General features: G+C 38.7%; 1 protein-coding gene across 1 annotated transcript in view; it reads right to left on the bottom strand.

The window, feature by feature from the left end:
- Positions 1-23,114, bottom strand: part of gpc4 (glypican 4) — a 46,153-nt gene that overhangs the window by 8,230 nt on the left and 14,809 nt on the right. Inside the window, exons 2-4 of the mRNA XM_088344467.1 lie at positions 9,339-9,497; positions 1,259-1,656; positions 811-976 (exon numbers count right to left, since the gene is read on the bottom strand). Of these exons, the coding sequence (XP_088200593.1) occupies positions 811-976; positions 1,259-1,656; positions 9,339-9,497 (723 nt within the window). The remainder of the gene's footprint in view (positions 1-810; positions 977-1,258; positions 1,657-9,338; positions 9,498-23,114) is intronic.

Raw genomic sequence — 23,114 nt, 5'->3', positions numbered from 1 at the left:
TCATTCCATAAGTGGCAAAAATGACTTTTTTGACATACACTTATAATTTGGGGGGCTATTACATCGCGAGAGCAAGTGATAGTCCGAAGATACGGAATGCGGAAATGTGAAAATGGATTAGGCTTATTTTACAGTATCAGTAAAGTGGTACCTCTACTTAAAAGTTTTAGGTTATGAAGTACCTGAACGAGAAACTATTGCCTCTAGTTACAAAGACGTTTTAGGATACAAAGTCAAAAATAGAGAGACAGGATTTTTTCAGTATGGAAAAAGTTTTTGTGCAATGTTAAAGGGAAAAGGGAAAGGGTATTTTGTGTACTCGATAGTAAGGATAGGTCCTTGGAATAGTTATCAATGAGTAGTTAAAGGTAGTGTCCTTAACTTCAAAATATTCTGTTTTCTGGCTGAAATCATCCTGCAGCCTCTGTCAAGCTGCTTGTTTTGCGCGGGCCAGTTTATGACTCTTTTTGATGCACTCGAATAAACTCGTCTTTTCTCATCTTTTTGGGAGTTTGGGTTGGCATTTATATTGTACATGAGACAGTCCATTTCTTATTTTCATGATTTTCATCCTAGATTTAAACAAAAAGAGCTAGCACGCACGTGAAATCACTCTTTTCTAAAATGTACACATAGTGCTAAATACAACGAAAGATCTATGCTGTGCAGGCTCACGATTTAATATTTTTCCCTAATATACTTAAAAGCCGAATTAGACTTCCAGTCACACTGTTAGTGTATCAGAGATTTTAAAAGACGATAACGCCTTAAGACTCATTTCCATTGTCCATCGTTAGCATTGTCACATACCAAGAAAGTTGTTCCACTCTGTGTCCAGATCTGCTTGGTTGGCCAAACAGCCCCGCATGACATTTAGACAATAATTCTGGCAGGGCTTTAGCGCCACTTGGCCCGAGCAGTAGGGACAGTACAACATCTTCATGGCCGCTCGCACACAGCTGGGAGACGCGCTGACCTGCAGGCCAGTTGAGAGACAAACATTGACTCAGTAACACTTTCGGACACCGACTATTTGGTTCACAAGCCATTATTTCACAAAACAGTCTAATCTAATAATTAAATAATCATTCTTTACTGTGGAAAAACATGTCATACCAGAACAAACAAAGTGGTTTGTGTTATTGAACTGGAACTGGATCTTAGCCAAGCATAAATAGTGCTCCAAAAAACACAGTGCTGCATCCCTACTGAAAAGTTTATCACTGAGGGAAGAAAAAATCCCATCTTATACGCTTACCGTCGAGACTTTGTTGACAACCTCCGGCATGAGGTTGAGGCCCCGCACAAATGTACGTGCAGCGACAAATGCGCGTGTCAAATGGATGCGAAGCTTGCGAGGAACGTCCCCGAAAGGCTGCAGCTGCTCCGTGTGCTCGCTAACGCACTCCATGTAAGCGTCGCTGAATTCGAATTGCACGTTGACCAGTCGGAACATCCTCTCAAGGAGATCGGCCCAAAAGTCCGACAGCATGGACTCCAAGTTTACGGCCGAGCTGCCTGACACGTAGTAACGCGTCAGGGACTGGAAGAAGTTCTTGAAGAGTTCGGCGTTCTGAACATACATCATCCCGTATGTTCTTACAAACATGTTGTGGAGCGACTCCTCTGCATTTTTTAAAAGTTCCCGGAAAAATTCTGTAGGAGGATGAAAAAAAAAAAAAGACGAGATATTTTTGTCATTTATCAATCACAAAAATTGCAACCTATACTATTTGAGGTGGTACAGTGGAGATAACAGGTGGGTGCGGCAGAGAAAGGCATTGTGGGAGGTAGGTCAGCCAATATCATATAGGCATTTTCATTATGCTGTGACGTTTTGGTCAGATGAAATAAGTGTTCTTGATGTTTTACAGTGAGAAAAGTACCTTAAAGAGGGGCCGAAAAAAATCTACTGTATAGACATCTCATAAGGCGGGGGGACACCGTGTCTGCAGGGTGTGCTGTACAATTAATTATTGTATTACGTATTGAAACAGAGAACAAACCCTTTACCTCTTTTTTGGCCGAGCTGTTTTACGTTCGAGTACAAAGTGTTCGCCACGGAGATGTAGGATCTACAATCAGTATTGTCAAACGCCACTGCCCATCAATGCCAAGGTCCGGCTCATTGCCAATTAGCGGGATGATGCTACACACCAAATAACAACGGCATATGATGGAGAGGCTGTAGCTGAGTCAGATCAGGAAGTTTATCCTGTTAATAGTAACCATGGAAACCAGTACGATCTGTTTTATGTGGGTCAGCCAACCCACCTACCCAAAACCGTCCCGGAGAAAAATGGGCACAGCCAGGCTTTACTTGCCCAAGACACACCACCGGAAGTGCTGCCCCTGGCAGTTGAGGAATCCATGAACTATGTACTGTTTGTGATTATTATTAAATGCCTCATTTAACAATACAGTATAAACAAAGAAAAACATGAAATGCAATTTTTTGTCAATACCCAGATAGGTAAACCCCTTAAAATTCCTGTAAAATTCGGCTAAAATTACAATCCAAGACATATCCAAAGTAATATGAAGGCTGTTCTTGAACTGTTTGGAAAATATGGACAGTTTTGGTCTCTTTTGAAAGGTAACACTTTTTGTATTATGTTGGGAATTTTATTGTCGAAACAATGTGTGAATCATAATTTGAATCGGTTGCTACTGGCTTAAGATATTTGGAGCTAAAAAAGGCAGTCTCTGTTCCATCAATGCGCCCTTTTAGGCTAATGGGGGCTGTGGACCATAAAAAAAGCCTGCTATTGGCCGAGAGTAGTGTCAATCAAAAGGTTAGAGGCTAACAGCCGTATTGGAAATAATTTTGCAAGTCTGTTTGAACAGATTACAACTAGGTACGACCAACGATGCAGAAATACTTTTAGGAAGATTTCTTTTCATCTGTCAGCAATATCGAGTGTTTTTGAGTAAATATTTTACGCGGTTGGATTCACTCGAATGACTCCATGTTTGCAAAATGTCAACTCATTTGATGACTACCAGGAAACGTAATTGGTTAGCTATGCCGGCATTTTTGTTTTCGGGTACTTTGTCGCATACTGATTGTGATGTTTCTGTAATGAGCATATCCCAAGGGTTTATGCTACCAATAATATGTGGCATGATGTATTTCAGTGACTAGTGACATCGTGCAGACATGTATTTGTTTATCAACAGTCTGGCCGCCTGCAACAATTAAATCATGTTTATTTGTATAGCCCTTAATCAATTATAATTACTTTTTAATCTGTCTCGTAGGGTAGTATTGCCAACATGGGTAATGAGGTCCTAGGAACGACCAATCACAGATTTTTTGTCTTGCCATGATTGGTCGGTAGCTTAGTCATGAGCAACAGAGGGACATTTGAGTGTACAACATGTAGCAAAATGGCAGTCACCCGAGACAGAAAATTATACAATTTTCTTATGCATATGAATTATTTTAACCTAAATGACGCTTCTGTTATTAAACTTTTGGGGATTTTTTGCTTTGTCTTTATTGTTTTTTTGTCTTTATGTTGGCAGGTAGGGCTCTGCATTGAATCTAAACATTTTGTTTAATCACTATTTGAAATACTGACAATCTGAAAATTTGCTGAAGGGAATGGACCAAGGAATTTACGAGGTAAACACCATATAACTCAAAGTTGTTAATAATAATTAAAAGATTTTCCAGATGTGCCAGACTGATTGATGTTCACATCATGATGTTAGGAGAGATAAAAATAAGTACTAAATACTAAATTTTGTGTAGGCAAAAGCTATGAAACGCATTTTTCTCATAAGCTATTGATGTTAAATTTATTGTTAAAGTTTTTCTTTTAAGATGCTTTTTACATTTAAACTTTTTTTTCAAATAAATGTTGAGTTAGTTAAATTGCAATCGCATACAATGACTGATGAAATTAAGATTCAAATTTTTGGCTGCATCACCCAGGCCTATTTTTTGTTTTCATCCTACTTTTGCTTCCTATCTATTAATCCTGCTGTTAAAAAGTGACACTAGATATGTGTATTACACACTTCAATCTTACAAATTGATACTGCCTTTTAATAGGTGCCAAATCAAAACCCACGCAATGAGATGTAAACTAATGCGATTGAAATACTCCCCTGGAGTATTGCAGACGGTCCATTCAGCAGAGACATCTACTTGAATCTAACTGAGCATCATCAATGGCATTTTTCCCTGTTTTTACATTCCACTGGCTTTGCTTTCTTATGGCTTCTCTTGGAGAGTCCTTCAGAGGCATTTTTCAATCGGATTAACAAATAATGAGAAGCGTTTCCCTTCCTATATGTGGACCTGTATGCCTTTACCCATCCCAACAGCTCCCTCCCTAGACTGCTTTCACTTCATCAGTTCCTTCAGCGATCTCTCCTCAGTAGACAGGGAACAATGACCTACTTCATCCCGAGGAATGTCCATCAACCCCCTCCTCCACCTAGCCTCAATAATCCAGTGCACCCCCTTACCCCCGACTCTCTTAATCTGAACAAAATGAGAATTCCACAGAGTCACTGAAAAATGCGTCGCCTTCAGTCGTGTATGTATGCGAGCGTACGCTAACAGCCCCCCTTTCACTCATCTTTTTTCTATCCGCTCTTGCTCTTCTCCCCCTTGCTTCCGCGTGAAGACAAAACCTTGGTGCCACTGGTGTTTCTCTGGGTGCTCTACGCTTGCCTTTGAAATGTAAAGTTCCCATGCTCTCACAGAGGGAGACACTAAACGTTCATTGCCACCAACACACACACACACACACACACACACACACACACACGCACGCACACACAGTCCCCTTCGTAATGCTGTCACTTCCACTCCAGACTGACAAACTAAAAAGAAAAAAATGGGGAAGGGGAGGAGTGAGGGCAGCCTGGGGTGGGTTAAGTTGAGGGATTTTTTTAACTCTAAATCCCCACTGTGTTGCCCAGGATACCGGAAACACTGCAGCCCCTAAATCACATGCGCAGGCACACAAAACAGAAACAAATAAAAGGGGGAAAAAAAGCAAGTTGTACTCTTAACTGGCGTAGATTTAAACAGAAGGTTAAAAAACATTTTTAATCCTAAAAAGTTTAAAGTCAAACAAATGAGAAAGTTTCTTGTGTTGTCAGACCATCTGAAGTTCACTGACGCTGGACCTAATCAATCAATGTGTCCTTACTTGAGGTCTCTACAAAATGTGTAACTTTATTACTCACTGCCGCCATCTCCTGGCTTTTGTCATCATTGCAGCCTCTGTCTGCTCATTCTTGGTGCAAGTGCAAAAATGTGCATTTCTCAGAAGCATTTGGAAAATAATATTTTCCCCATATTTCTTGGGGTTTGGCCGTTTGGACAGAACTTGAAGAATTGTTCTAACTTTCACCATTTTCATTCCATACTGACAAATACAAACAATCCAAAACCCAAAAGGATGAGCATGATGTCACACTACAGCACCACCCCTCAGCTCCATTCCTCCGATCTAATGTGTTTCGATCCGAACAGCTTTGCTAAAAATAAGAGAAAAGCTTACAGGCGCAGTGGAAAATAAGCATAAGGGAACCTTGAACTGAGTTGGGCGTTGTTACACATACTCAATAGAGAAAATACTGAACTTTTAACTTTTCTCAGGACACCTCAAACGACTCACCTCACCTTTAAACAATATAACATATTTTAAGGCTCTAAAGAATTTTCAACGTTTTTCAACATTATAATTTAGTGCAATCATACAAGAATAATACAGGAACTTTAAATTGAAAAAAAAAATGCAATGATCTCTGGTAAAATTAACCTTTTGAGGTTACATGTTAAATAAACTACAAAAATATATATCAATTTGCAGGCCTCCATCTAACAATTCCACCATCTATCTAAAAATGATGCATGGGAGCCCGTAATTTATAAGCAATTACCTCAATCTAGGGCATCTAAACACCTCCCACTTCCTTCGCCCACCCCTGCCACAAACCCCCCACCCCCTCCTACCTGTGTTCCTTTAAACTCTGCTCCTCCCCATCCCAACCAATAAGTAATTGCACCCCTATTTGTGCCAATTAGTCCTCTCTTTTCGCTCTTTTCTCATGGGATTTGATTCCATCACTCCTGCTGCTGGATCTCTGGCGATGGGTGTCTCTTGTTAGGAGCCTTAATCCACGTCCTTAAACTCCACATGTAAACCTACTCTGCTGGACGAGGTCAGAGTAATAAGGCCAAAAGACAGGCTGAGATCATGGCAAAGGGGGGAGAACTATTTCTGTCTCCTAATTGGCCGTGACTTGGAACTCCAGGCACAGGGTGAGAGCGTGTCTAATCACATACGCCGCTTCCTGAGTTTCTTGGTGTGTAAATGCATGTAGTCATGTCCGTTTTCACTGACACTATAAATATGTTCATGCATGGACTCAGAGCAATCCCTGTCAAGTTCATGAACAGTTAACACAAAAAGAAGCACTTTGCATGTCAGCTCCAGGGTGTCTTGGAATATAATGAGTAAATAATAGGACAGCGATGCGAACGTGTCATTGGCAATGAGAGGTGTCAAATGGTGTGTGTTGAAGAAAACGCAGCAGGTCTTTGTAAAGTGATCCCACATCTATCAGTGTGAATTCAGCCGCAAGCTTCCTGCAGTCATGGGGGCGCACAAAAAGTAAACAAAAAGAAAGAAAGTTTCACCGCCAGTTCTGGGCTGACAGCTCCAGTGACAGCGAGATGACATTAAAAATTGACATTTTAACTTCCGTAATGGTAGATGAAGATTAAGGAAAATAGTACTACAACCATCAAATGTGCAAGCAATTATTTGCTTATGCAATACCTTTTCATAACAAATACCAATCTCACATTTGCATTTTGTAATATTTTTTTCTTTTTCAACTTCCACAGAAAACATTTTTATTTTAATCTTTTTGTGGGCCACTTTTCAGAAAGTACTTCACCGCTTTGTGTGCTTTAGAAAATTATGCCTCTAAAACACACTAAACACAATTTGGCCACATTTTAAGGACTTTCAAAGTCAATTTTCCCTTTTCTCCAGTACCACTCAAAGAAGGAAAAATACATTATATTGTTAATAATTATAATTATTGAATAATTGTTGTCATCATTCTTTATATTGATCCCATCAACACTACAGATGTATTTAGGAGGAGGTCAAGCCAAAGAAAGTCAATTCTCCCAAAAATGTATTTTTCTACATTTAATGTGTTGTCTATCGAGTCAGACTACTGAGAAACATGGCAAAAATATCAAACATTTAGAACCACTTCACCCAAATTCAAGAAATTTTTAAACCTTGAAAACACAACATTAAAACTTTGAAGCCACTGTATGAACCTTGTAAACGCTGACAAAAGCAGGTTTTGTCCTTCAACTCAGGTGAGTACAGACAGAGGGGTCCAGTGCATGAATTTTGTCTTCTTTTTTTCTAAACATGCGTCATAAAACATTCACCAAGCGGAAGCACATCGCAAAAAGTAAGCAGCAGTCATGAGCCTACAGAGACATGAAGGAGCCCACCACTGTATTTCAAATTCAACTCTCATTCCTACAATGTATTTTTTTTAATCTATTTATTTTACAGCTCCATTAAAAACTTGAGTATCGTAATTTAAACCATTTTGATGTGCCCCTACCACTGACGCAAGACAGCACCTTGGACCTGAGCAGGACTAAAAAGGAGCAAAAATATTCTTCGGAAAGAACATAAACAAAAGAGTTTGAGCCTCATGAGAGGGAATGTCAGGAGAGGCGTAAGCTGAGGACAAAGGGCACCAGAAGGAGAAAGCAAGGGGCAGGACGTAGAGAGCTGCCACTGCATTCCGACACGTCACATTCTGGTTCACATCTGGCTGCAATACACACGCACCCTGTTGCTGAGAATCCTTTGCTCTCTTTTACAGACATAGAAAATGTAAAGGTCTATGACCCCCCCAACCCCCCCCCCCCCCCAAAAAAAAAAAAAAAAACCTTATGCACAGAGTAGCAAATACGATATGCCAAACATACATCCAGAGAACAAAGCTGACATTGCAACATGACTGTTGCATCAAACGCTCTATAGCGGGGTCAGTAACGTGTGGCTTGCAACGCCAAGTATTGCTCTTTTCGTTAGTACATCTGACTCGTCGATAAAATTAGGGCTATAGAAATCTTAACAGAGAATTTCTAATTTTGAAGTATGCAACACAGTAAGCCATAAATTTGATCCAAAATATATAGGGCAGTTTACGCTAGCAGTGCTACAGGAACAGACCAGACCCCGTTTTGGTTGTACGTCTCAAAGGAATCCTTCATGCTGCTGGAAATGTGAATTTCCCTTCGGGGATGAATAAAGTATCTATCTATCTATCTATCTATATGGAAGCTCTTTAAACAATCTGTTCACTGTTGAAACAGAAAATAATGAAAACCCACAGAACAAAATGCTAACAACCGCCAACCACCTAAAGCAATTTCTTAGGGTGAGCGGTAGGGGTAGGTGGATCATTGCATACATAGCGCACTCCCCTAAATCCATCGCTATCCTTCTCGTTTGCAGTATTTTGTAACATTTTTACAAAAGAACTCTGCTCGCATCTAGTTTTGAAACGCTCATTTACGACAAGGAATGACAGTGGAAATGAGCTTTAACCGTCTTAAGTAACTGCAGGAGACACATTTTAAGTGGTATATTTGTTGATATGAGACACAATCTCTGGCATTATTATTAATTCATTGATTCTCTCAAATCATCAAACGTCACAAAGTGAAATAAAATGTGCTGGAGAATTAGCTTTTTTTAGTTTGGTGGGTTTTTTTATAATTTTGTCCTGAAATATACAGGGTGGCTATCAAAAAGAACATATATTTTGCTTTTTTTTTTTTTTGCCAAAAAAGGTTCTCGACCCCGGCTTTATAAGCTTAATAACCACCATCAAGCTTTTATGTACTTAGTCCACTTATGAGAACAGCGGCGGTGGCTTAATAGAACATTATAACAGACAAAAATGTTCCAATTTCTGTGTAATTCCACAATGTTGCATGTTCCCATGTGCTTTTGCCATCCACAAGTGAAATCTGATCTCACTATTTACTGGCATACACATATGTACGAACATATGTGTATGAAGAAGCTCAAATCTGAAGGTGTGTGTGTGTGTGTGTGTGTGTGTGTGTGTGTGGTCTGTCTGGGAGTATGCGTCTCTCGAGGGAAGGATGTTGAGAGACAGGTGGACGGGCCATTGGACAGTCAACTGTCTCTACTCGGGGCAAAAAAATCATGCAACATGTGTGCTACTGCTGGTATTAGGGGAATACATTTGCAACAAAATATGCTTTAGCATGAAAGTTGTGTGTGCTTGCTTACGGTCAAAGTGCTCGTGCCTCTGTCTAAACGTGGACTGAAGATTGGTGCTAAGCCTGGAGACAGGAGCTTTGATATCGTAGTGACTCTGCTGGCTTAGCTTTTCCTCCATCTCCACAGTGCAGCAGGAGTAACCCTGCGGACAGACCTTTAGTGACGCTCCTGAAACAAAGAATAAAAAATAAGAATTATGAGTCACAATAGCAGAAAACAAACATAAGTTGCACAATGGAGATCATAATAATGGCAACAGTATTCAGAACCAGCCAGCAAGTAAAGTTCTTCATTAACTCTCATTTGACTAAAATAATCTTACGCCAAAGTCAGTCTATTGGACCTGAATTGTTCAAATCTGTTATAATATCTTCTCACACCACAAATATTTTTGGTGAACTGCAGTTCAAAGAGGTCAGTAGAAAAACAGTAGATAATTTATTATATCACATGTGCCTCTCTAGGCATGACTAGTCAATTTGTGGTAAATCCAACTATTACACGGATTCTCCAAACTTCAACAGAATCCTTAGTGCAGGAATGGAAGAAAACTGGAATCTTTTATTGCGAAAGAATAATTCCCATCCATTTAAATATTATAGGGAAAGCAGTTTTTATTGTCATCTTCCACACTAGGGAACTCGGTTCATCAATACCCTGGACTGCTTAAGCACAGTGTGGTCGTCTACCAGTGACTAATCAATGTAATGAGCTAAAAAGTCAGATTTTCCACAGGAATCTTTCATCCGTTTGAATTGGATGCATTCTTGTGCCAAAATCACAACCATCAACTTGTCAATGTTACACTCTTAACCAGGCATCACTAACTTTTATGAAGCCGAGAGCTACTCTTAGTTACTGATTGGCCCGAAGGGCGACCAGTTTGATATTCATTTCTAAAACAACAACATTATTTTATCATAATGATGTTAATATGTTATAAACAGGTTGTACTTACTAGAAGAACAGTTACAAATAGGCTCAGTCAACTAATAAAAACATCACGCCTGTTAGAAATCAATTTCCGACAAAATCACAATGCATCACTGTTGAGCTATTTTCAGAACCTGTCCACGGAATACCTGGTGCTTGTGGGCACCATGTTGGAGACTCCTGTCCTAAACATTATTGTGTTGTACCCACTGCGTAATTTGTCATTAATTTTATTTTAAAATTATATCATGAAAGTAGTATTTCACAAATTATAATCCTCAGCGTTATTGTTATACAAGTGTATTTACTGAAGTAACTGATACAGTAAATACCCTTATGGAGTTGCAATTACCCAATGTAATCATCGAGCACATCAAAAATAGCTTTGTTGCCATAAATGTTGCATCCAAGTATTAATTACATGTGCCACGCAACTTATCCTGTCACCCTGCAGCCATTGTTGACAGCTAATTGCCATATAACTCTCCTTACTCTCCTTTTCTAATTCTAAAATGACAGGATTAACTCCTAATCCGTTTAATGGCTAAGAGATTCAGCAAAGTGCATGTCAATGTGGATTACTCCCAAGTGCCTATTTACAACATTTCAATAAACCATGAAATCAAACATTCTATCGTGGCGATTCAGATTCAAATACCTTGATACTAACTGTCAAGCCTGTCAAAGATAAGTTGACATGATTTCAAAATACGAATGGATGTAAAGGTATCACAGGAGCAAATAACATGTTTTTTTCAGGTTGTTTTTTTATTTTAAATATGGAACATGGGTAAACTTTCAGGGCATGGTATGTTTATTTTTATTCCAAATCGAGGTGCCTGCAAAGGTTTTTGCGACTGTCAGAAGGAAAAGTTTTAACCTAAAAAATGTCATTTAATTTTGCAAGTGCACAACTATTTTTGGCATCTTAGCTTTTGTAAAGCACCTTTTCTATTATCTTATTAAGTGATTCTTCTAGAAATACATATACAAATGACAATGTACCGTATTCAGATTTTCAGACCATTTCAAACAGGGCCATGTGTTTGACGCCTGTGTCTTACAGGATTGACCCAAACACTGCTGTCCTGACTCCGAGCAATTGGTCCATCCTAATAACAGACCTAGAACACAACTTAGCTCTATATCCTAAGCTGTAATCGAGGCAAAAAAAAAAAAAAAAGATCCTGGGAATACTTCACTAGTTGCACCCAATTTAAGAAACAGATAACCCAACAAATGAATGCAGGCCCTTTCAATGTGAAATGCTTTTACCGAACGTTAGTTTACTGTTATCCTAGCTGAGCAAGAAAATCAAAGGAATAAGCGCCGAAATTTTAAGCTTAGAAGGAAATTCAAAGTAGTAATTGTAAAGGGTTAGGATGCAATATAGGATAGGCTGCTCGGATAACTGGTATTCTGTTATATCATACAGTATATAATAAACGCAAAGTCAGATGAATCATTAGAAACACCAAAGAGTACATCCTCTTGTCGTGCCATTATTATTCTTGTTATTATCAATACAGATGTCGTAGTGCCCTGTTTAGGTATAGCATGCACTTGTCATCTTGAGCGCGACGCATAGGGGGTAATGACGATTCATAGGACAATGACATACAGTACAAACGAATGCTAGCCGCGTTTAATCATCGTTTCAGGCAGACTTGTTAAACATATGGCAACAATTTCAAGCAATTCCAAGCACTTCATTCAAAATTCAAGCGCTCTACAATCCTTGAAAACACAACAATAATATTAAAAAATGTCAAGCACCCGTACCTGGCCTTATTTATGAACAATAAACAAAAAAAGACTGGGAGGTGCGCTTTATAACCCAGTGCGCCTCATAGAACCGAAAATACGGTAAAATACAAAAAGTGCCTATTTACAACATTTCAATAAACCATGAAATCAAACATTCTATCGTGGCGATTCAGATTAAAAAAAAAAAAAGTCTGGGATTGTTGAAGTATAGTACCGGAATTCCACCCAAATTTACTGTGTGGCAAAAAAGATTAGAAAAAGAGGTCTAAAATACAATATTTTATGATAAGCACAGGAGTAGTAATAATTGCTTACAAAAGATGGCTGCGCCCTGGCGTCATATACTGGACCCTCTGTCTGGGATCAAGTCCAAATAATCCTCTAGTGACTTCTCTCCCAGTCCTTTCCCCAAACTCATCGCTCTTCAGCCCTTGTCCACCGTAGCAGGCCCCGTTCATTTACACATGCACGTTCACATGTACACGCGCTGGCAGCTCCAACTTAAACATATTCACACATCAGCGCTCAACACATGGCTCTTTGTACAGGCATGATTGGAGGCACTGGGTACACACACCAACACACACACACTCTCTAAACTCGGCCCCCACCCTTAAGCAAGGGCCACACCGCACAGCACTCAGAAGGGCTATATCCACATGGAAAATAGCCCTAGTTACCAAAGTACACAAATAAAGTGAGATGGCCGATATTTCGAAGGAATGTCCGCACAAATGTTGTATTGTTAGCTCAAAGAGTCAAGTCTCGAAAAACTTAAGGTTGTTAGCTCATGCATACTTTGGCAGCCCAATTCTTGCCTTCTTAGCAAAACACACACAAAAGAAACGAAGGCTGAGGCACAATATGGTGAGTGCAACAAGTCCATAACACTCGTGTGCTCATTATTAACATTTAGGCAAACTTACATTTATTACAAAAATAGTGCACAAAACAAAAACATATTCTATACTGTAGTTCGTTGGTTGGATGCCACTAGGGACATAGAGGCACCATTTTCTGTGGTGTGTTTTTGGCAAGTATAGCCCTGGTGGCGCCCATCCCTTTCCACCCGGCATCGAACTAGGGACCTTTCGTGTGTTAGGCGAACGTGTTAACCACTGGACTACGGAAACAAATATTCTATAGTATAATACAAAAACAAAAAATCTCAGTGTTTGTCAAATAGATTATAATAATAATAATAATATATGAACAATATACAAAAATACATACAAATGAAATGCTCTGCAAATATGATACAAACTTTTTTCATTAGGTCCAAAAATAGAAAGGCAACAACGGAAGAGAATGCGAGTACTTTGTCGGATCAAGAAGACCTCGCGCATCAAAATCAATTTCTTACCACACTTTGCAAGACCTAGGTGCTTCTACGAGTTTATCGCTGGATCAAAAGGATGTCTGCAACGAAATGTGATCTTTAGTCGCCCTCTGCTGAATCAAAGTGTTAATACAAGCATGTCCTCTTAACAGCCCAACTACACTTTTATTTCACAATGAAATGTAATGCACTCTTATTTGCTTTGAATTAACATGCTGAGTGACGCATACAATGCACAGCAACGGCTTAATGATGAAATTTGTTGACAGTCGATTTTATAGAATCATGTTTGCTGCCTTAATACTTACAAAATAAACTAGATGCCCTATTATTTTGAAACCATGCCCTTGGTTAAAAATGACAGATTTATGAACAATGGACATTGCGTTAAAATGATCAAACTGTACTTTAGTCTTCTGTTTTAAACTGTCAAGGTAGCAGGAGTAATTTCAGTAAAAACACCACAGGTCATTTAAACAAAGTTGTATGGCCAATCATTACAATCACAAGGTCTAAAATTATTGTTGTTGTTTGAAGCTGCCACATTTTAAGTTTTGCTATTTTCCTCTTCTTGGCCACTATTCACGTTTTCATCTTTGTCCCCTGCTTATCCGGTAAACCTCAGGAGATTATTCAGAGGAGCTAATCACTTTACAATTCTAAAATCTAAAAGTCCAAATTTAAAAAAACTGATTGAAATGAATTTTTGTAAAAAACTAACAGAAACTAAGTTAATATTGCAATTACTTATTTACAACAACCTACCCCTCAGTCACAGACATGAATAGTCTTTGTTTTGGGTGAACTGAATTATCCTTTTAGGGGCCTCGTGTGCACAACAGCTTCTCAAGTCCTCAAAGACGCGACAAGACACAGAGAGAAAACTTTGTTGAGGTGTCACTCTGAAGAGGGAAATACCCATTTATGGTGGTCAAAACAAGGGAACGGCACCTTGTAAACAAACGTGACTGTGTGCCGTGGCATTCATCAGCACTCCACTACTACAGCTTTGCTTTGTGGGATGACTACCATCCCTTTTAAATGGCTCATAAAATAAGACACTTCCCTTTGACATTGTCCTGTCTCTCAAATGCTTCTCTCAGAAGGATAGCGGGGGAGGTGAAACCGCCTCACAGACAAAAAACAGATTAGACACCTTGCTGCCCTTTTTTGCCTGCCGCTGTGCCCCTGAACCAGGCAGACATCAGGGTGCAGCCCCCACCTATCGCCTGCACGCCCACTGCCTAAACCACTACCACCCTGCAGGCTTAACCAGCGAGGTCAAGGGTTAACAGCCACTCCTTTTAGTGAGGTCCTGTCCTCTGACCACCCCCTTGTCCATCACCCAGCACATTCACCACACACAGTAACCAACCTACCGGACTTAAGTCATTTGATAATGATGGCACTTACACAAACATGCACACCAACATACAGGCAATGTTTAAAACTATAAGACACACTGGATTATAAGGCACAACTAATGAAAGGGTCGCACGTATATAAAACGTTTGACACTTACAATTCTAAGTTTGAACCGAGAAAACGTGAAACAAATTTTCATACAGTTTTCTCATTTCTCAAACATATCTGGTACTGTGACTAGAATTAGTGTGATAATGAGATAAGACCTGTCCTCTGCCGCCACGGTCCGATTTCGATTCCTGTTGCATCCAAAGTTGTGAAATTGTGAACAACCTTTCATATCCCTGGGGCATGGTGATTAGGATTTGGTGCTCTCACCTTTGCTATCCGGTGTGACCCCCGTCACCACTATTTTTATGCAATTGTGGTCGGCAATAAACTGGTCAATAGTTGCATTAATACGCTACAGCGTTTTTTTTTTAAATTTCGTCCACATGTAAGGCACACCGGATTATAAAACACGCATTCAAATTTCTGGACAATTTGGGGTTCTGGGTGCACTTTATTGTCCGGAAAATACGGAGGGTTTTAAAACAGCAAAAAAAGATCATTTCATCCATATGAATAAAAGGCCATTTTAGATTATTTCTTGACTGTCTGCCAGACATTACTCAAAACCAAAAGCAAATAAGTACCTGTAAAGAAATCTGTGACAGAAGTTCATAATTCCCAATTGTTTACTTGCTCCTTCACTAATTGAAATCCTGAAGTCTTCAGAGCTTTCTGTTGACAGAATGTTTGTATATAATAAAAGGGAAATCATGTCAATCATGTACCTATCGACTCACATCATGAGTAATGTTGGCAATGTAATACTATGGCAACATGCCATGCAGCGATTTAATTTCAGAATAATTTGACTGCAAAATAACACACATGTGAAGTAAAGCATCAGGTTTATTGGGTAAAGTTACTCACATGAAAGGCAGACAAAAAGGCTGACCCTTGGACTCTGCCCACACTGAAGAGCATAATGCTTAATTCCGATTTTCTGGTGAAATCCGATGTTTCTGTGAGGTGGTTTACATTTCCAAAAACATGTGACGGCTAAGTGATGATCGCGTGAACGCCACAAGAGTTTCTTATACGCAGAAGAGGACACGTGATGTCACATGCAACGGCTCAGTGTTTGGGGAAGTAATCATGGATGCTAACGGTGGGGTGTATCAAGCAATTTTAAATTCATTGTGCTATCAGAGTATGAACAGAGATGTCCCCTTGAAATGAATTAAATCCAAAACCTTGCTTTTCCTTTAATGAATGCTCTCCGTGTTTTTGTCCGCCATGGTTGTTTTTTTCTCCGCCTTCTCCTGCCTTGTTGAACACCGAATAGTGAAGTCTGTCACCCATCGATGACGTGAATTTTGCATGAATGAGTCTTGACCGTTCACACAGCAGTGGCATTCCAAAAGATCACAGATGTATCTGATTTAGGAGCACATGTGAAAGTTGCCAGGGCCTGGTGTGAAAAGAAATCTGCTATGTCCCGTTCAGACAGACTTAAAAAAATCTGATTTAGGTCGCGTTTGTGCAAAAAAAAATCAGATTTTCCAGCAGTGTGAACCTAGCCTTAGTCAACGTAATGCTATTTGCTGTGACATGAAAAAGATAGCACTGACTGTCTGGTGTGCGTTGTTCACTTAGACTGTGGACATACACACCCTAAGGATATATCTTATCCTTGTTCCAAATCGCTTTACATATGATAATCCCTGGATATTGAAGTGTAACGCTCTGTTCTGTAATAAACCCTGTCATGCACTGGCCCATGAGTCAAAAGGCTTTTAGAAAAGTCAGCTTTGTGTTTGTTTTCAAAGATGTGAGGGTTTCTTTCATAAGTGTGCTATTTGAACCATTTAAAATATGTGTCAGATTAGGCAGAGTTCAATCTTATTTTATGAATCAATTTCTCAGAGCCCTTTCCTTTTGTGAATATGTCCTTCCTTTTACTGACTGTAGCTATGTGTACATATTTTTGAGAGTAAATTACATGCTTTACAATTGGCACTCAGTTGGTGATTTATAACCAATCATTACTCCACCCACAAAAAAACAGCTTGATTTCATAGCAGCATTTCTGAAGGCTTTACTTGGCAGCTTTCTTCACGATAACTGCAGAGCCCACCCCTCAATTCCACATGTCAAATTAAAAACAAACTTTCAACAAAGAAAAAGTTAATAGCTGCTGAAAAGTTATCTGCAATGGTGCAAAGAAACGCATGAGTAAATTTCAAAGATGCAAAACATAACTTTTAATGGGCAAAAATTAAACATCCATTATCAGTACGCAGAAGCTCAGACAAAAACTTCATGCCATTAACTTTAGTATGTGTAGAGGAACAGCTTAAGTACAATGTATTATTTCACAGCATACTGCAAAGATTTAATTCGATCTGTGAACTGACAGAGGACTACTTTACAGCCTTGGGAGCGTAGCCGCAAATGGAGCGAAGGTTCCCAACACCCACGTATTCACATCAAGTAGACGCTTGGTACAACCACAGACTTGCCTAAGGGCATCCTGCCAGTCATGGTTGAAGAAAGGTGATGTGTGTCCAGTGCACATTACAAATTCATATTTTCCCAACGCCAACATCAGTCATGCCCTAACGACAACTTTACTTCTCACTCTGTACTACTCTTATATTGCACTCACCTTCCATTTTTTTTTAGCCAAAGGTAACATTACTACATAGGCAGATTTCCATTAATATCCATACTATTTATGTTTGTCCAATAACACTAAAAAACAATTAAAGAAAACCTAACAAGGTCACTTTATTAGACATTGCAAAATTGAAAAAAAAATCCAAGAAAAAGACAAACAAATAATTGATTCACTCATTGACCTTTAAATGGTCAGACAGCCCACCGGCAGGCCATCAGGCTTTTAATGAGCTAAGTCATGTCTTCAAGATGTCACCAGTCACTTAAATACATCATTCCGCATATCATAGGAAAGCTTAAACTCTTTTATTCAAAATACTTCAATATATTATTTCATTTCAAAAAAATTTCAATTCAAAATATACCCATCACAGAAAAATTATGACCAGTCTGGAACTTAATACCCCAAAACTAGAAAGCCAGTATAATTCACCCTAAAGTGCTGTGAAATTCTACTCATGACATGATTCCCAGCCAATATGGTGTGGTTACATTCATGAGAGTCCAGTGAATACAACTGTGTAAAATATTTACTCCAAAACACATGATAATGCCAACAGATTAAAATAAAAATCCGTCTAAAATCATTACTGCAACGATTCACGATCCTTGTTGTAATCAGTCTATTTTGCTCCATAACTGCCCTATAAAACTAAACAGACTCGTCAGATGATTTCAAATATAGCAGTTAGCCTCTGACCTTTTGATTGACAGGACTCTTGACCAATGGTAAGCCTTTTTCAGGGTCCGTAGCCTGTGACAACCTATGAGGGCCCGTATAGAAAAATTGTCGTGACCCATTTGGCTTCAGAAATCTTTTGCCATTAGTGACCAATCCAAATGTGGATTGACAAATTGGTTAGCCAATTGAATTTCCAAAGTAATTTAACGCAATGTTACTGGCATTGAAATCAGAGCCAAAAATAAAAAGTGCGTAAATGCAACTAGAGGTCCATTTTTACGCACTCTAGAAAGAGAAGTCAACATTTACAACTCTTTCAAAATGTCTAAAAAAATGGTCAAAGTAAAATACACAGTTGCGTTTTAATAGCTGTAACCATGTTTTCTCCAAATGACCACTTTCTTGAAACAGCTAAAAATGTTTTTCAGACTGTGATGAAATTTGACAAGGTACCAGGTAAGGCTTCAAGCTACTGTTTCACCTGTTTTCCAACAAAGATGCTCATGCTACACTCAACTGCAGCCATTTGATTGCAAACATTTTTAGGGCAAGAATAAAAACTTTCCATTTATGTGTTTTCCAAAATCAGATGACCAAATGTTAGCAGCACTAGCAGTGGTTAATTCAGTTTGGGACAAACCTTCAGAGTGTTACCTTCCAAATGAGACCAAAACTGTCCATATTCAACGGTTCAAGAACAGCATTAAATTTACTATGTGTATGTCTTGTGTATGGGATTTTAGGCAATTTTACAGGAACATTAAGGGGTTAAACGAAGATTGGAAACTTGGTCAATAGTCAGTAATTGATTAATCACTTTCCAGAATTCAGACGTGTACTTGCACGGTTGGGCCCATAAGAGTTTCCTAAGATACGACTATAGAAAGTGTGCTATGGGAAGCCGGGCTATACCCTGGGTTACAGTTGGTTGACACAACCTCAGTGGAAATGTTTAAATCTAAGCTTAAAACTCACTTCTACTATAGCATACGAATAACCTACTCTTCTCGTCGGCTCCAGGGCAGGGGAATGTATAATGATATTCTGAAAAATAGTCTGTGTAATATAGTGTAATAATCTGTGAAGTCCTTTGAGACGCTTCGTGATTTAGGGCTATACAAATAAAAATGACTTGACTTGACTTAACCTTTAAAAAACCTAAGTGGCTATCAACATGGCTACCAAACCACTGCTGTAGTCTTGACTAGACCAACTTACTTAATGCAGCTGTCTATGTAGCAGCTGTTTTGGGAGGGGCAAAGTCCCAGCAAAGTTAAAGGAAACCATGGATATTACCTTTGCATCATTGGAGGCTTGCAGTTTGAAATGTACAATCTCTATTCATATCTACAGTTGATGTTTAATAGACCTTGATTTTGTCATGCAGCATGCATGCAACATGCATATATCTTTATCAGTCATTATAATATCAAATAAATGTGTAAAATGATAACTGCTGTGTTATTTCACATGCTATATTGTCCATTAGTGAAATTTAAAACAAACAATTTATGGGGTCCCAAGCTGCCATGATTAACAAGACAGTACCGTCCTTTCCTGTTGTTTGACTCTTAAACCCTTTTTTATTTCATAGCTTTGATTGTTAATTTACCGAAGGAAACATTATATCACAACAAATGACATGCAGTCTGTTTTATGCTAGAACTTCCAGTACAAAAAATATTACTGCGTGTCATCACAAATCTTAAAAGCAGTATAATCAAACACCACCAATCATACATATTTTTCCAATTTGGTTTCATGGGTAAAGCACACAGTTGATTTGTCAAGTCATTTTTTTTGTAAATGTAGGAGTTAATAAACAAGTTACTGTGAAGGCTTGATCATATGTGTATGTACAGTCAATCAAAAATACATCAGTTTCTTTTTTTTTCTCCCATGTGACCCTTTTAGAAATAAAGTGTGATGACAAGTTTACAGCCATAAGATAAAAACCAATGAGAAGTTTGAATCTTTAACTTCAGGGAGGTCTTAAACTGCAACAATGTTCTGGAATGCTGCTCCTCAATTTGCCTTTAGTGATACAATTTTGGGATAACAAAGTAGAAGCCTTTACTGCCAGTGTGGGCTTTTTTTTACCTCACGCTAAGAATGCATTGATCACAAAGCAAACAATTCACATTAAAGTATATTCATGGCTAAGTAACGGCCTACTGTATATTCATCATCGCAAAGATATCTTAAACTGGCATATTAGCATACTGTGTTCAACTGGATAACTGGAACTGAGGAAACATTTTCAAAGAAATGCTGCAGACCTGATGACCTGGGTGGGGAACTAATTTTAGTGCACAAAACAGCTGTCCCGTGGCTCTATCCATTAGTAGTTTAGAGTGTAAACTATAAAACAAACAGAGAACTTTAAGATTTTCCCTAAACGGTTTGCAGAAACTATTGGGTTTGAACCCTTAACATTTAAATGTTTCCAAACAAGGGTTACTTATTTGTTTATTCTTTTAATTGATGTTACTGTGAAGTATTGATTAACAATTCTGCTGCTGTTTCATTCCAACTACTGACTGGAAGGACTTTTTGATGTTTTTTTTTTATTTACTGTATAACACAGCAGCACTACATAGCAACACATTAACAATAACTTAATAAGCAGTTGACTTCATCATCTGACTGGCTGAGCCACATTTGAGTTCCAACCTTGTTTTTGAATCAACAGCATGGCGAGAAGCAGAACAGTAATTCTCACATGATGAGCAAGAAAATGCCACATATTTAACAGAACTGTAAGTTCTTGGCGATAATATCATATTTGAAAATCTTGAGACAAAGATTGCTCACAAAAATACATTAAGAGTATCAAGTTAAGGTCATGCTTTTGTGGCAGTGTTATTTTTAGCACAGAAAATACTTCTCCAGTCTATATAAACTTGGGAAAAATTAAGCATTAACACAGCAATCTTCAAAAAACTAAATTGCATTAACAATGTGAAGTGTATAGCCATGAATATGTATGTGTGGCTTTGGGGTTTTAAGTTCCAACAATAAAATGTGGAATGTTCATAAAAACAAAACTGTTTATTCACCAAAAACTGTCTTCCCCCACAGTCTTTATTGAAGTTCATAGATGATTAATTCTTAGCACGTTGTTGCTAGAGTCCTTACAGATTACGAAACCAGCTGGGGCCTCTAGCCAAATAAAATTCTCTTCTTGCGAGTGTCCTAAAATGCTGTCATCCATGAACATTTACCCAGAAGTGCCTGGGGAGATACCACAAAATCGTCACTGCCGCTCATTCAGTTTTCCTCTCCCATCCTGCGCTGGCATCTCCAGCACAAAAGCTCCCCTGCCTACACTACTTCCCAGGTCACTGCTTCTCAGGATTTCTACTTGCTCAAACAGTTCTCTGGGAGCAGTTACAAAACATAAAATAGAAACTACCGCTGTGTTGTTGCCCCTCTCAAAGTCGCCCGCAGTTTAGCAATCAAAAAATCTATGGACAATGTCTCACTTTTAAGTGTGAAGGACCATGAGCTAAATATAGCATCTCTGTGCTTTTGTGTATTTAGCATGACAGAATTTACACAATTTACTATTATCTTGGAGGGCAAAAACTGTTAAGTTTTTTAAACATGGGCATATGGGCTTTAAACTGGGGTACAAGAAGCTGCATTACCTGTAGCAAATACATTAAACATTAGAAGGACAATTACTTCAGTGTAACCTCAAAGACAGGTCTTTGACAAATACCACACAAGCCCCCTTTTAAAAAAAACAATGCCGTCAAAGCATAGTACTAACATATTCTAAAATTGAAGACTGAAGATTTTGAAGTGACATTGCAAACATATTTACTATCAGTGCAGTTGAAGTTGTACAGTAATAAATTTCTTTACTGCGGTTTACTTATCGTGGTTTTGCCACTATACGGATTTTCATCGTGCATTGGGTTCTAAATTCTGATAAGTTAATTGGTTGCCCCACCCCTTTCTGCCTGTGTGCCAATAACGTTGCGATCTGATGTGTACACATATGTAGACCAGCTTGACTAACGTACATTCCGCGGGCGCAAATCTTTTTCACTTTCAGGTTTTTATTAAAGCCCTTTTCTCTACAAAACACCCATAGCTAGCAGAGGAAGATGCTTTCTATCGCCAACAGAGTTAGACTTCTCGTTACGCTAAAAGAGGCTAAAAGCAGTTTTCCTTAATGTCCAAATAATGGTGACAAAGTATCATATAAAAACGTTGTGTCCTGAATTATTGATAATACAAATCAGTTATCACTTCTAGAGTTTTCAGTTCACAACAATATTGTACATTATACAAAATCATATTGCTGAAATAATTATATTAATCTGTATTTTCATTCAGTTTTAATCATCACAGTTAAATGGTAATACAAGGCAGTTATCAATTCAGGTTTTCAGTTCGTATATTCTTCGTGGTTTGCTGTCCCGCCACAGTTGTAATGCCTTCTCAAGGACCAATTGCAGCAGCGGAATTTGCATAGCTAATTTGTGGTTTTCATTGTCGTGGTGCCGATCGAATGTGCTCTTCTGAAAGTTCGTATTGCAAAATTATTTATGCAATCCATTTTTTTTTGTCACGCTGGGTACACGCATCACAGAACATGTAGCCTCCATTATCATCCTCCTCATAGCGTAACCAGGAATATAATTGAGTCAATTTTGGCAGAAAAGTCCTTTTCTTGCTAGGAGTATTCTTTTGTTTATTTTCTTTCATCGAATCGTTCGCTTCAACACACGTGCTTTCCTTGCCGGAATTATTGCCGTTGTTATCACTCTCTGCATCATGTTTCGACTTATTACTGACACTGATAAATGACCAATTTTGTGTTGATTTTTTACCTAATACTGTTTTTTCGGAGGCATACTTAACCTTCACTCGACGACAAGCACCACAACAATGACATAATCTTAAAGCAACGAAATCCCGTTTGCTGAGATCGGCGTGCAGACGAAATCTCGAACCGCGA

Source organism: Urocampus carinirostris, chromosome 9 (genome assembly GCF_059441175.1).
Source record: "Urocampus carinirostris isolate Australia breed hairy pipefish chromosome 9, RoL_Ucar_1.0, whole genome shotgun sequence".
NCBI classification, from domain to species: Eukaryota; Metazoa; Chordata; class Actinopteri; order Syngnathiformes; family Syngnathidae; genus Urocampus; species Urocampus carinirostris.
This window is presented reverse-complemented; position numbering and strand designations above follow the sequence as displayed.